This window comes from Micromys minutus (genome assembly GCF_963924665.1).
Source record: "Micromys minutus genome assembly, chromosome: 13".
NCBI classification, from domain to species: domain Eukaryota; kingdom Metazoa; phylum Chordata; class Mammalia; order Rodentia; family Muridae; genus Micromys; species Micromys minutus.
Window position 1 is genome coordinate 32,698,647 of NC_137982.1, and position 13,881 is coordinate 32,712,527.

Sequence of the window (13,881 nt, forward strand, 5' to 3'; positions counted from 1 at the left end):
GGAATGATGTGTTGGTGGGTTTTTGTTTGTGTGTTCGGTTGGTTGGTTTATGGTGTTGGGGACTGAACCCAAGGTTTCATGCATGCTAGATCTATCACTGAGCTATATCTATCACCTTGACAATATCTCATTGTTTGGTGGTAAGAATGTTCAAAGGCTATTTTAATGCAAGTTGACAGTATATGTATACTATCTTTGGTTACCAGACAAGACTGTATAGATCACTCACTGAAGGTAAAGATCCTTCAGTGGAACTGTTCCCTTTGACCATCTCTTTCCCACACCTTCCTGGTCGCTAGCCTTTACTATCCACTACTCTTCTCTCGGTGTCAGTTGGAGCAACAGGTTTTAAAGAGCACACAAAGGAGAGGAGGTACAGTGCTTGTCTTTCTGGGATGCTGTTATCCTTAGCACTTCGAGTTCTGTCCATGTCACAAATGATGGAACATTTTTCTTTATAAAAGCTGACAGACCAGTGAGATGGCTCAGTGGGTAAACACTTGACACTAAGCCAGGTGACCTGAGTCGTGGAAAGAGAGAAATGGTACCCACAAGCTGTCCTCTGACTTCCACACATGTGCTGTCCTGTGTGCACATTCCCACCCATACCCACAAATAGCCAACTGTAATGAAGTCTAAATAGTATTCCATTTTTGAATACATTAGACACATGTTCATAATACATACAAATATGTAAGTAAATATATATATGTAAAACTATTATATATAGTGCTATAATTGCCATGGGAGTACAGATATCATACTGACATACCAGTCTCAATTTAAAACAAAAGAATTACTTATATCTATGAGTGCTCTATCTGAATACACACCTGCGTACCAGAAGAAGGCATCAGACCACATTACACATGGTTATGAACTACCATGTGGTTACTGGAATTTGAACTCAGGACCTCTGAAAGAGTAGCCAGTGCTCTTAACCACTGAGCCATCTCTCCGGCACCCCCCATTTCTATTATTCTGAATACATAACTAAAAGTGACATTTCTGTACCATATAGTAGTCTTATTTTAGTCCCCTCTAATATTTTCTCAAACTATTTGTATTAATTTACACTTCTGCCATTAATATCCAAGGATTGCCTTGTCTCTAGACCTCACCTGTTATCACTGACCTTCAATAATACTAATTCTAGAAGTTGTGAAGAGATATCTCGTTGTGTTTTAAATTTTCATTTCCCTAATGACTAGTGATACTGAAAAAGTTTAAATATACTTGAGGGACATTTGGATCTTTGAGAACATCTGTCCTAATCTTTAGGCTGCATTCAACTATATTCTACTTCCTTCTTATTAAGTTATTTAACTTGGATAACGGGCTCCTGTCAGATATATAGTTTACAAATACCTTTTCCAGCTCACGAATAGTCTCTTCACCCTATGGGTTTAGTTTGGTACAATTCCATTTGTTTGTCTGCTTGTTTGTTTGTTTGTTTGTCTTTTCTTGTGGAGTCCAACCTGAGTGACCATTTTCCAAACAGACATGGTGGAATTTCCCCTGTGGTCGTCTGTGATACAACTTCGGGTCTCACATGTGCAGCTGCTGTCTGTCTATTCTGAGTTGACATTTGGACACAGTCCAAGACCAGGTTCAATTGCTTTCTTTGGCTGGTGGAGATCAAGTTTTCTAGATACTGCTTATTAGGAAACTTTTCCCTTCTTCATTGTGTGTTTTTGGCAGCTTTGTGAAATACCTGTTGTCCACTTATAACTGGGTCTATTTCTGGATCTTCTCTCTTACTTCTTTCACTGATGTTTCAGTGCCACACTGTTTTGATTATAATCCATGGGGTTTTTGTTTGCTTGCTTGCTTGCTTGCTTATTTCTTTTAGACAATGTTCCACTGTTTGGCATAGGCTGGCTTAAAACCGTCTATGTAGTCTAAAGTGGCTTGAATTTAGGATTATTTTGTCTCAGCTTTACTAATTAGCAATCAGACATGACAGAAGCCCAAAGAAGATCTTCAAAGCATATTAAGAGATTATTATAACAAACATAATACAAGACAATGTAACTAATGACTATGCTGGCTTGGGACTTACTTCTTGAACACAGAAAAGGTAGACACAAGTAGGTCTAGAAACTGTAAGACACAGGTGTCCTTGTCCAATTGAATTGGAAATCCCTAGAAGGGGCCAAGATGCTCTTAAAAGTCTATTTGGTGACTTCACTATGTGGCTAGAGCTTAGTTCTATATTATAGGTACACACAGCCACATATTTTATATTTCTACTCCCTGTAATAATTTTGTATTTCCACCCAAGGTCTGTGATGTTTCTAACTTTGTTATTTTTAAAGGTATTCTGTTAAACACACACATACACAAACACACACACACACACACACACACACACACACATACAAACCCTAATATAACTGATAAATTGAGTGAAGTTGTAAGTTATAAACTCAGCAAACAAAGAATACTTTTATGTACTAACAAGAAACCGCCTGAAAATGAAGTTAATAAGTCAATTCACATTAAAAAGAATAAAAATGTGTCCTGAAAACCATATAATGCTGGTGAAAGAGCTTCAAGATGTCATGAAGGCATAAATAGGTGAGAGTATAGCTCATGTTTGTTGTCAGAGAGGCTAGTGGAATGTCGGTACCACCCAACGTGGTCTGCAGATTCAACACACCTCCAATTAAGATTCTAATGCCTTTTGTCACAGAAATAGAACAACCCTAAAATCTGTGTGGGACCAGAAAAGATTTCAAATGACCAGAAATCCTTCTCTGGTCACAGACAGAATGATCACCTTAGCAGTGCTTTTTTCATGGACGAGAGGGACAAGAATCTCTGTCAACATCAGACTCTAGCTTTCAAGGTGCCCCAGCGATTAAAGAGTCCTTAGAGATGAATGGGTGTGCTTCTTTGTGGTACAGCTTGAAGATTCGGTTGGAAATCCAAAGGAAAATCTCCAGATGATACAATCAGCTTTGGCAGAAGGAAATCAAAAGTAGAACTGAATCTGGAGAACCTGAGTGGCCGAGTTTGCAAAACTTTAAGGTGCATATGAATCACTAGGGTTTCCTAAAATGCAGGTTTGGATGCAATGGTTCTGGGGTAGAAATGTGGTTTGTCCTTCTAACCAGCTCCCTGAGTAGGCTGTGGCCCGAAAGCATCATTCAGCACACTTCATAAGGACCGTGGGGATGCTGACTTCCAGCAGCAGCAAGGTGGTATCTGGTGTGTGTTATGCTTTGGGATGCAGGGGCTTGTTCTGAAGTAGTGACCGTACAGCAGCATCATGGACAAGACTTCCATTTGTCTGTCTGTCTGCCCTTCTTTCCTTCCTTTCTTTCTTCCTTTCTCTCAAATGCAGTATGACCCACCAACTAATTAAGAACCTGTTACTTGTTTTTAAGGAGAAGGAAAAAAAAACAAAACCAAAACAACAACCTAATACTATTTTGTTCCACTCTCTGAACAGTTGCATTTAGGCTAACAGATAGGATTTGTTAAGTTCTTAGAGATTAAAGAAAGACACATTAGACAGCCTGCATTAAGGAATTTACAGTCTTTTTGAGGAGGCAGAAAGTTAACTCAATTTTAATATCATTAGCACAACACAGATGCTTGAGGAACAACTGTGAGGGGAGATATTGATTAGGAATAAAGACTGCTTAGAAGATGTGATGTCTGAGGGGGACTAAAGAATGAGTCCCATTTTGATAGGAAAAGATAGAGAGGAAGTGGAAAGAGACTTCATGAGCAAAGGCTTAGTACTGCAGGAGAGCTCAGTAGCACATTTGATGGCAAACTTTACAAAATACTTTCTGAGCATCCAATTGATTTTGCTCCGGTCACCAATGTTTCCCCTTTAAATCCCCTTAGTGGTTTTTAAGGCACATCCAGGATCAAATGAGAGTCTCTGGAGATGTATAAGGTCATGAGGTTAGTTGAGATGGTTTAAAGTATTTAGAAGAAAGTACGCTGAGCAAAGAATTTCCAGAAAATTCTTGGTAGGAGGTCTTGACCACTGCAGTTTGGGACAGATAATTTGTTCTTACAGATACCCAGAGGAGTATATTATAAACAAAGTTAAGTGCAGGCTGTCAAGAGTGTGCTTTGTAAGTATAAAGTACATTGAATTAAGGACTCACCATAAGGGCAGCTTACTACCTTGTACCACACAGATTTGCCAAGTGAGAAAGGAAGGACTAGTGACCCAGCTAGAACTGTGAGGGGGGCTAGGCCGTGGCCTTAGGTGGACGTAGGTAGAAAGAAAGCATAACTGGTGGGTTCTCAAAGGCACTGATGCTCAAAGTATTTCCATAAACCAGTATCATAAGAATGTACACACACATGCAAGCACACATATACACACAGAAAGAAACAGACACAGAGAGACAGACACACACAGAGAAACAGACAGACATACACACATAGAGACAGACAGACACAGAGACAAGAGACAGAGAAGCACACATCTAAATCTCGATTTCTGGAAGAGAACCATCCAGGCGATTCTTCATGGTTGCTTTTAAGAAATCCTGGCATATGGAAGCAGTTACAGGACTCTTATGTTGTTTATGTAGATATACCCAGTCTTGTATGTTGTTTATGTAAGTATATCCAGACTTGTATGTTGTTTATGTAAGTATACCCAGACTTGTATGTTGTTTATGTAGGAATACCCAGAAGTGTATGTTGTTTATGTAGGTATACCCAGACTTGTATGTTGTTTATGTAGGTATACCCGGACTTGTATGTTGTTTATGTAGGAATACCCAGACTTGTATGTTGTTTATGTAGGTATACCCAGACTTGTATGTTGTTTATGTAGGAATACCCAGACTTGTATGTTGTTTATGTAGGAATACCCAGACTTGTATGTTGTTTATGTAGGAGTACCCAGACCCAGACCAAGTGGAGAAGGAAGACAGGAAGTGTGTGGAGATGGAGGAGTGCTGAGAGATGCCTTCTCAGTGGAGCATGTAGGACAAGGCTATTGAAGCACACAGTTGCTCCTCAGCGAAGGATACAGTCAGGAAAAGAGCAGGGTTTTGTCAGCCATGCCAAGGGTTGTTATATTCAGGCCTTGAGTGCGATGCTAGCTCCAGGATGCAAGGCTAATCGAGAAGCCACTGAAACATCTGGATAAAGGAGCGATGGGCTGGTGCCAAGCAAAGCTACTAGGCCTCCCATCCTTTCCCTCTCTCTGGAGCTGGTTTATCTTTCCATGGTGTTCTCTGTCCCACACGCTTTCTGATGTTGGTGAAAGAATGCTACTGGGCATTTTCTACATTAATGGACCTTTCTTTAAAAGAAAACAAGACAAAAGACTTTTTGTTTGGTTGGTTTTTGTTTTTGAGACATAGTTTCACTATGCCGACCTGGCTGGACTGGAATTCCACAGTACAGACCAGGCTGCTCCCAAAGTCACAGGTAATAGCCTGCCTCTGTTTCCCGAGTGCTGGGATTAAATGCACGCATCACCGTGCTCTGCTAAAGGGTTCATTTTATCTCACCTTCTGCTTCTCAGTTTCCTATTTCTTACAGCAACAGTTTTCATTTTATTTAAACACAAGGCGTTTTACAAGCATCTCCCCTCCCCTCTCGTGTGTGTGTGTGTGTGTGTGTGTGTGTGTGTGTGTGTGTGTATTGCCGAATCTCACACAAAAAGTTAAGTGTCTCGTCGCTATGCATCCCAGTGCCTTATACTTACCAGGAAATTCAGGACTCACAAACTTTCCTGGTGGCAGGTTTCCCCATCCCTACTTTTCAGATGAGGAAACAGAGGACAGAGTTAGCTTGCTCCTGGTTGCACAGTAAGTGTATGTCTAGTTGATCAGGCACTAGAAAAAAGGTGGTCTGAGAGTTGTGCCCCTATTTTATGTAGCCTCACAGTAAGAGATGGCAATTAGGGACAGAGTCAACTGAGGAAGATGATTAGATTTCCTGGTTGCCTGGGAGTGCTCACCTTCTAAGAGCCTTCATTTTTGAGTTGGATTATTAATATTACTCATCTAATGGAATGGTCATGATATTAAATGAGTCGATGTATTTACTTCATCAGTTTCCTGGTATGGTATAGTTTCCATGCTTGGGTCTAAGTGTGGTATATAGTAATTGTAAAATGACTGTTAGCCATATTATAGATCTAAGTATGAGAGGTCTGTGTGCAGTCACTGTGTTAGTGGCAATCAAAGGTGTAGACGGTTATCCTGTCTCAGATGTGCTTTCTCTCCAAATACTTTGACGTCTTCATTGTGCCTGTCCCTAGAAATCGCTCCGTGTGTGTTAAGAATCCATACCTGGACGCCATGGAGGAAGACGTTCTCTATCACTTGGATTTAGGAACCAAAACACACAACCTACCAGCAATGTTTGGAGATGTAAAGGTAAACAATTTTTGAATGTCAGGAAAATTACTGTATTTCCTCTGCCATTTTTTTATCTTCTTTCCAAAATAAACTTCATAACCTTGGGTAGAGACAGGTCAGAAGTCGCAAGAGCACATGAAGCCCCTCCAATCTGGAATGTGAGCATCATGAATGGTCATTTCCGCCCCAACAAAATACAAAGGTTTCCAAACTAAGTCCAATGCAAATACGATTACTTCACTGTTCTGTTCCCTGGAGATAAGTATAATTTTATTGACAATACTGCTGGGTATTCAGAATTCATTATGTTTTAACAGATTCAGCTCACAGATTAACATCTACATTTATTGCTGAACCTCACTAATTCTCATCTTATTAAATCATAAGGAAATTCAAGACTAACAACGCCTTATTATTCTCTTCTCAACAAAATGACCGTTTGCCCGTATTTTGTATCATTAAGTTTTTATTATCTTATAAGAAATATTTCATGAGAAAATTGTTTATGGAATAATTATGGGAGAATTGTATTACTATGTTATTTATTTTATCATAGACATAAATTGTAAAAGTGATTTTTGCTTCTTATTTAAAATTATGAAAACATAGACAAGAACATTCTGCTTTTAAAATATAACTTATAGCCCTACTTCCTAGACTAAGACACCACCAACTTTCCTTTTTTCTGTTTCATTTATTCATTTTTCCCCCACTGGTATATTCATTGTACTTGGTACTGGGTTACATAAGGACATTTTCTTACAAGCACATAGAAGACTTTGAGCATATTAACCCCATGCAGCCTCTTCTATTCTTTTTAATAAAAAAAATTTAAAAACTTATAATAAAACTAAGGGTATAATAAGACTCAGCATATAATGGTGAAGTGGTAAAAGCCTGTATCTCCAAAACTTGGGAAGTTGAGGCAGGGGGATCAGAAATTCACATTTAAGATCATCTTTGGTTACATAACAAGTCCAGGGACAGCCTGAGTAAGTGAGACTCTTATCTAAAGATATCTACCCTATATCTTTCTATTTAACATTATGCTATTACTATTTTTCTATATTATTTCATTTTGTTTGAAATTCACTGTTCATGGGATTAAAAATTACATAAACTCTTTTTTTGACTTTTGTAGTAAATGTTTCTCACTAGAAATAGGGCTCAAGTAGATATTGTTTCTTGAAAGGACTTTTTTCATGCAAGTAAATTAGTATAGGATGAGTCACAGACATGGTCAAAGAGAACAAACTCACAAAAGTCAAAGGAAGTTAAAGTTACACCGGAGTGGCAGAGCTGGTTCTTAGACCATATTCCCAGGTTCTTGTGAATGTAGTCTCTGTCTCTTCTACTGAATCTGATGTTTAGGCCCCAGATCAAGGAAATCTTTGATCCAGTCAATGTTGTCACTCATTAACTGCATTATACCTGAATTCAGATGTTAGGTGTGAGGTTCATGTCTTTGTAGTGATTTCCCCAAGACCTTTACCTAAGAATGACTGTTTGGAATAGAAGAATTGCTATAATTAACAAATGAAGATACACTGTATTCAGTACATTAAGACAATCGGAGATGTTTTGATACAGACTGGCCAATTACCTACATGTCTGAGTGTCTGCCTCTACTGTTCATGGACGATCTTCTTTATATCTGATCCTATCTAGTCCCCACCATGTAGGGGAATTTCTTTCTTTCTTCCTTCCTTCCTTCTTTTCTTTCTTTCTTTCTTTCTTTCTTTCTTTCTTTCTTTCTTTCTTTCTTTCTTTCTTTCTTATAGCCACATGCATGTAATCAAAGCACATGGAGGTATAGGCAAAAGGATCAGGAGTTAAAATCAGGCTTTGGTTACAGTAGAAACTAGATATTATCTTTCTTATATAGAGGTGGATACTAGGCCTCAATGTATATGTGGTGTTAAAACACACCTGCTATATTTATCTGTCTGTAGGAGGCACAGCCAGTAAGTGAAAAAGCTGAGATTAAATCCCTAGGTTTCCCTGATGTAACACTTACTCTCCTAGTCATTGGTAAATCATGGGATCAATAACTTTGTTATGGGCACACACACATATGAGTGCGTATGAGTTCTCTTTATTACATCAGAAGTCAGAACCTCATGTTCCCACTGGTCTACTTAGCTGGATTTCCACCATCATGTGTGCCCCACTGTTTCCCAGAAACACTGTCACCCACCAGGACAGTCACTTGAATAACAGACATGTGCCATTTCAAAGAGTTTTCTTCCTGAGAGCAACCCCATCTTGGTGGATAGGAGGCAAAGATGCGTTTAATTTTAGGGTCAGAGAGGAATTATAATCATAATGGAATCAGAATGTTGGGATCAGAAGATAAAAACCCAGCTGTATTGTTACAAATTCTGTCATCAGAAGTATATCTGCACCCAGCGCTCTCTTATCTCAGAGTAAGAACATTGTAGATTCAATTTCTTCTTTAAGTCTCAGGTCAGCAATTCTGGCTACAAAGCAAAGGACACAACCCACCAATACCTAAAAATTCACCTTTGCCCAACAAATGATGGTGATAATTATCAGTACTGCTTTCAAAAGGAGAGAAGATGGGAAGATATACAGTTTAAACCCGAAAGACTTAGGTAGGGTGGTGCATGCTTGAAATCAAAGCACTTGGAAGTGTAAGCACAAGGGTCAGGAGTTCAGGCCTGGCTTTCATTATTACATAATGAGTCCAAGACCAGCCTGGATTACATGAAACCCTGTCTTAAACAGACAAATGCATAGAAAAACAAATCTGACCGACTCTAACTGTTACCCTTACTCCTTTATAGCTTTCTTACATTTTGAAGGGTTTTCCTGCTTGGTATTACATAGTCTCTACAGCTTAGGGCAATGTAAGTTTACCTCTGGTTCATAACAAGTATAAAGCAGGTGTACCTGGCTGATGGCTGGCCAGGTGAGTAGAGGGCCAGAGACCTGGTCCTCTTGCATCCACTATTTATAGATTGTATGTAAGTGCAATACATCCTCCCATGGACTGGGGATGGTATGCATCTGTGAGTCAGGATGGAAGTGGACCACTTTAGTTCTGTGGCTAGAACTCGGGCACCTGGCCTTGTCTACCTGGAAAGGAGCCTGGGAAGTTAGCATCACCTGTAAACCCAGAAAGAAGAGGAAATAGTCTTGGCATGTAACTCATCAGTCTCTGCCACACTCGTAAAAGATGAATACAATTGAAAAAATATGATAGAGGTGTTTTTCAAATTCAATATCCAAATATATATTTTATCATGTTGTCACAGGTGCCTTTCATAAAATCACTAACTGGTGTCCTCTGCTTCATCCAAGCAATCATTTTAACTTTAAAGAGCTTATAATATAATTATATTTCTCCCTTAGTTTTCCTCTCTCTAAACCCTCCCATATACCCACTTTCCTCCAAATTCATGACTTCTTTTTCACTGTTATTGCATGCACATATGTGTACACATATACAGTCCTAAATATTATCTGGTTCATTCCATTAAGTGTTGCTTGTATGTGTGTTTTTAGGGCTGAGTATTTGGCACTGGCCAACCAATTGGTATGCTCCCCGCTGAGGAAGACGACCTCTATCCCTCCCAACTTTCTTTGGTTGCTGAGTGTGTGTGTGTGTGTGTGTGTGTGTGTGTGTAGGGTTGAGATCTCACATGCTTCTCTCCATCCAGTGTTGCCTGCCCATTGGTGTTGCTCTTGTTCAGCTCACATTTAGGTAGTTATGTTGGTGAGACTTTATGAGTGCAGCTTCGGATGTTACTAGGTGATACAATCTCCCGACAAACTCCATGGTCCTCTGACTCTTACAGTCTTTCCCTCTCCTCTTCCACAATGTTCCCTGATCTTTGGATTCAGGAATGCTTTGTAGTTGTATCCACTGAGACTGGGCTTCACAACTCTAAATTTTGACTGGTTGTGGTTTTCTGTAATGGTCCCCATCTGTTGCAAAGAGGTTTTCTTGATGAGTTTGGGGATAAAGATTATACTTACCTGTGGTTATAAGATTGTTGTTAGGGATTATGCTGGTTTAGTAAATTGGTGGTTAAGGATTCTCCTCCAATAACCATGACTTTTCTAGTTCTGAGTAGTTAGCTAGGTTTCCAGTCCCATGAATGTTTTCACTCTTGTTGAGTGGGTCTTAAGTCCAGTCAGAGAACAGTTGGTCACTGCCAAGATATATGTGCCATTATTGCACCCTTAGGGTCACCATGCCAACCTGGTCACTAATGTGGTTCATAGACATCATAGCTACAAAGCACTGTTGGTTGCCTACCGCCTTAGAAGCTTGGGTGGTGCCTTCTGGTACCATGAAAGCTGGTTTTCAAGTAGGAAGCATTCAGATCAGTTCAAGTTCAGGGGGCTGTGGGCCATGTTTTTGAAATACATGGTATTTTCAGAATTTTAAGTAACATGAAAAACAATTTCTTCATAAGATTTTATAATATGCATTTAAATGTTTATAGTCCTTCTTAATACACAAAATGCACAATTTATGTTGTAAATTAATTCCACATGGCAAAATATTTTAAGCTACTGGGGATGTTTGAAAGTGAGTTTGTTCTGGAAGTCATTGGGCAAAATTTCTATAATGCTTCTTATGCCTGCCTAATGCATTTCTACCTTTTTTTTTTTTTTGTTTTGTTTTGTTTTGATAAATTCTGGACAAAGATTATTTCGTTTGGAACATAAATCCCAGTCAGTACCACTGGTCATCCATGCTGGCTGGTGGCCAGTTGCGTGTCACGTCTTATTGAAGCAGCCAGGCTGGTCATGGTGTCTACAGGTGATGCTTGGTGCATCTGACTTGGGATTCAGTCAGGAGCGTCGGTGTGAGGAGCTAAGCTTGCTTCTGTCGGCGCATGTCATCTGTATGTCTCCAGAAATCTGCAGACATTCTGGTTGATTACTGCACTACCTACAGTTCAAAGCAGAACACAAACCGCAAACTATTATAACATCTGTTTGGGTTTTATGGTCAATCCGAATGATTGTAATTTAGATGTACTGGCACCGCACAGTGAGGTTATTTTCAAACTCCTGTACTTTGTATATTAAAAAGGGGCCTCCTTGTACTTCAACCTTGACCTGTGCACATCAAGAAAGTGCTTAACTGCTCATAACAAGAAAGGAGCCAAGTCCACGAGTGGTCAATAGTGTCTGAAGCTCACCTTAAACATTGCTCTGCCTCGCCATCCTGTCCCTAGACTTTATGGCTGACTTCCATTGTTTATTACTACCTTAAGGCCCCATCGAAAAACCTCCGAGGAAATTCCAGAGAAGAAGCAATGAGGGTAGATGAGGAGCACAGTTCCCAGATTAAAAAAAAAAAGAATAATTATGTCTTGTGATTGAAAGTTACTGTATGCTGCCCAGAAATTATTGTTAAGTGGAAACAGGATGCATCGTGAGATCAGACCACCCAAATACTTCTGTTGCTCTTTTGCATGAAGAACACACACTCAACAACCTCAGAAATTTCTTCAGACAGCCCCTGTAAAGGCCCTTTCTAGCTTTCCTTGGATCCTCTGCCCAATACTGCCCACATCAGCCAAGCACCACTAAGTGTCTTTTTCCCTCCAAGAAAACTTAAATCAGCTTCTTTTTTTTTTCTACTGAATCCTGCAACAGAGATGTGGGCTTAAAATGCAGGCCGGAGTAGTGTTATCTGATATAAAGCTGAAGTCCACATATGTGCACACTGAGAATGTGCCAGGATCCATGTCTGGTCCTTTGCTGTATTCAATCCGACATCATCCTGACTGAACCTGAGAGTTCCAAAGATGATGATGTAAGGGATATAAAGGTTTCAAGTGTTGCTGAGCAAGTGACTTAATCAGTGATGAGCTAGTGCTCAAAGCCAATATTCAAATGGCAGCTGCCCAGTATTCCTTGGCTTTTGCTTTCTCTATATACACCATATATATCACACCATATACACCACACCATATATAGCACATCACATTCGACACATCATATATGGCACATCACATATACCACATCCCACATACCACACCATACATGCCACGCCACATATACCACACCTTTTACATCACATATACCACATCTCTTACATCATAAACCACACCACATGACTTTCGTTTCTGAGTAGATTTCTGTCTGACAACCTTCTGTGTGCCCTGCTTCTTCCTGACCTTCTACCCTCCCCTCTGTTACTGATCTGGCTTGGTGCCCACTCGTACACCTACTCATGTAGGCCACCAACAGGACACTCCTTTTCTTTCTCTCTGCCATATTCTTCCATCCTTGGGGTTGATGTGTCCCTAACAGGTTGTGACATGATCAATTAGAATTTTCTTTTCAGACAGAGTCTCACTATATAGTCTGGTCTGACATCAAAAACACTGTGCAGTCCAGGATACTCTCAACCTTATAACCCTCCTGTCTCTGCCTCAGAACTCTGGCTGTAAGCATGCATTACCATGCCTAACTGCTGATTACCAACATATTTTATTAGACATTACAACCTTTGACTGCAACATCTACTCTAAAGTCAGAGAATAAGCTAAATATAGAGCCAAATTACTAGGATGGATGACCTACTGCAGTCAAGTTTTGAATTTACAGTAACAAGCCTTGTTCCATTATGTTTTTTTTTTTTTTTTTTAGTAAGGAAGAGAAATCTCGAGATGCTTCCTTTAAAGCTTGGTTATCACAGTAAATTTTAAAATAAGGCATCCGGTTAGGGTGGAAAATCAGAAAACACAGTAAAACTGGCAGGTGTCCCCTTTGCTTTCCAAAACTTATGTTCTACACCCTTAGCACTTGACACTAAACATGTCACGTGAACGCCCACTACTAGGATGATTAGATCCGTGAAGATGCTGGCTGATGCTTCTATACCACCAGGAAACACCTCCTTGAACAATGTGTACACTTACATGACCTTCCTCACTAATTTAGCTCATAACTCATTTCACCTAGTTTGTCTTCCTACAGGTTTGAGCACAATCCAAGACATCTACACACACTCAGAAGTAAATGGCATGTGCTATAGGCGAAAATGTTAGAACTGAATGCTGTCCCCGTACTCCTATCATAGTGACGATGGTAAGCACCCGTTTGTTTGTATTGACAGTTTGTCTGCGTTGGTGGGAGCCCAAACAGAATGAAAGCATTTGCACAGTTCATGCACAAGGAACTCCGGTTGGAGGGTGATGGAGAAGACATTGAAGACATTTGCGCGGGGACAGACAGATACTGCATGTTCAAAACAGGACCTGTGCTCTCCCTCAGTGTAAGTAAGGGACAGCTGCAGGCTAGCTAGCCTTGGCAGGCTGGACACCAAACTGGGACCATCTGAGCACAGTTCCCTGCCCACTCCGCTGAGCATTCTTACACAAGGAATGCAAGTGACGAGGTTAATATAATACAACTGGGAAAAGTTTGGGACAGGGCAGAGCATCCAGGGTCACTACCTGACAAACATCTTCAGGGCTCACCCCTTTTTCTATTCCCAGCTGATCATTTTTTCCACCGTATTTTATCCTGCTTTAGG

The 13,881-nt window shown here is 40.0% G+C and overlaps 1 protein-coding gene across 1 annotated transcript in view; it reads left to right on the top strand.

Annotated features, from left to right (window-relative positions):
• The window catches only part of UPP2 (uridine phosphorylase 2), a gene marked incomplete at both ends in the record, with an annotated part of 196,587 nt that overhangs the window by 161,781 nt on the left and 20,925 nt on the right, over window positions 1-13,881 (top strand). Inside the window, 2 exon segments of the mRNA XM_080927418.1 lie at window positions 6,254-6,371; window positions 13,462-13,620. Coding sequence (XP_080783544.1) covers window positions 6,254-6,371; window positions 13,462-13,620 — 277 coding nt within the window.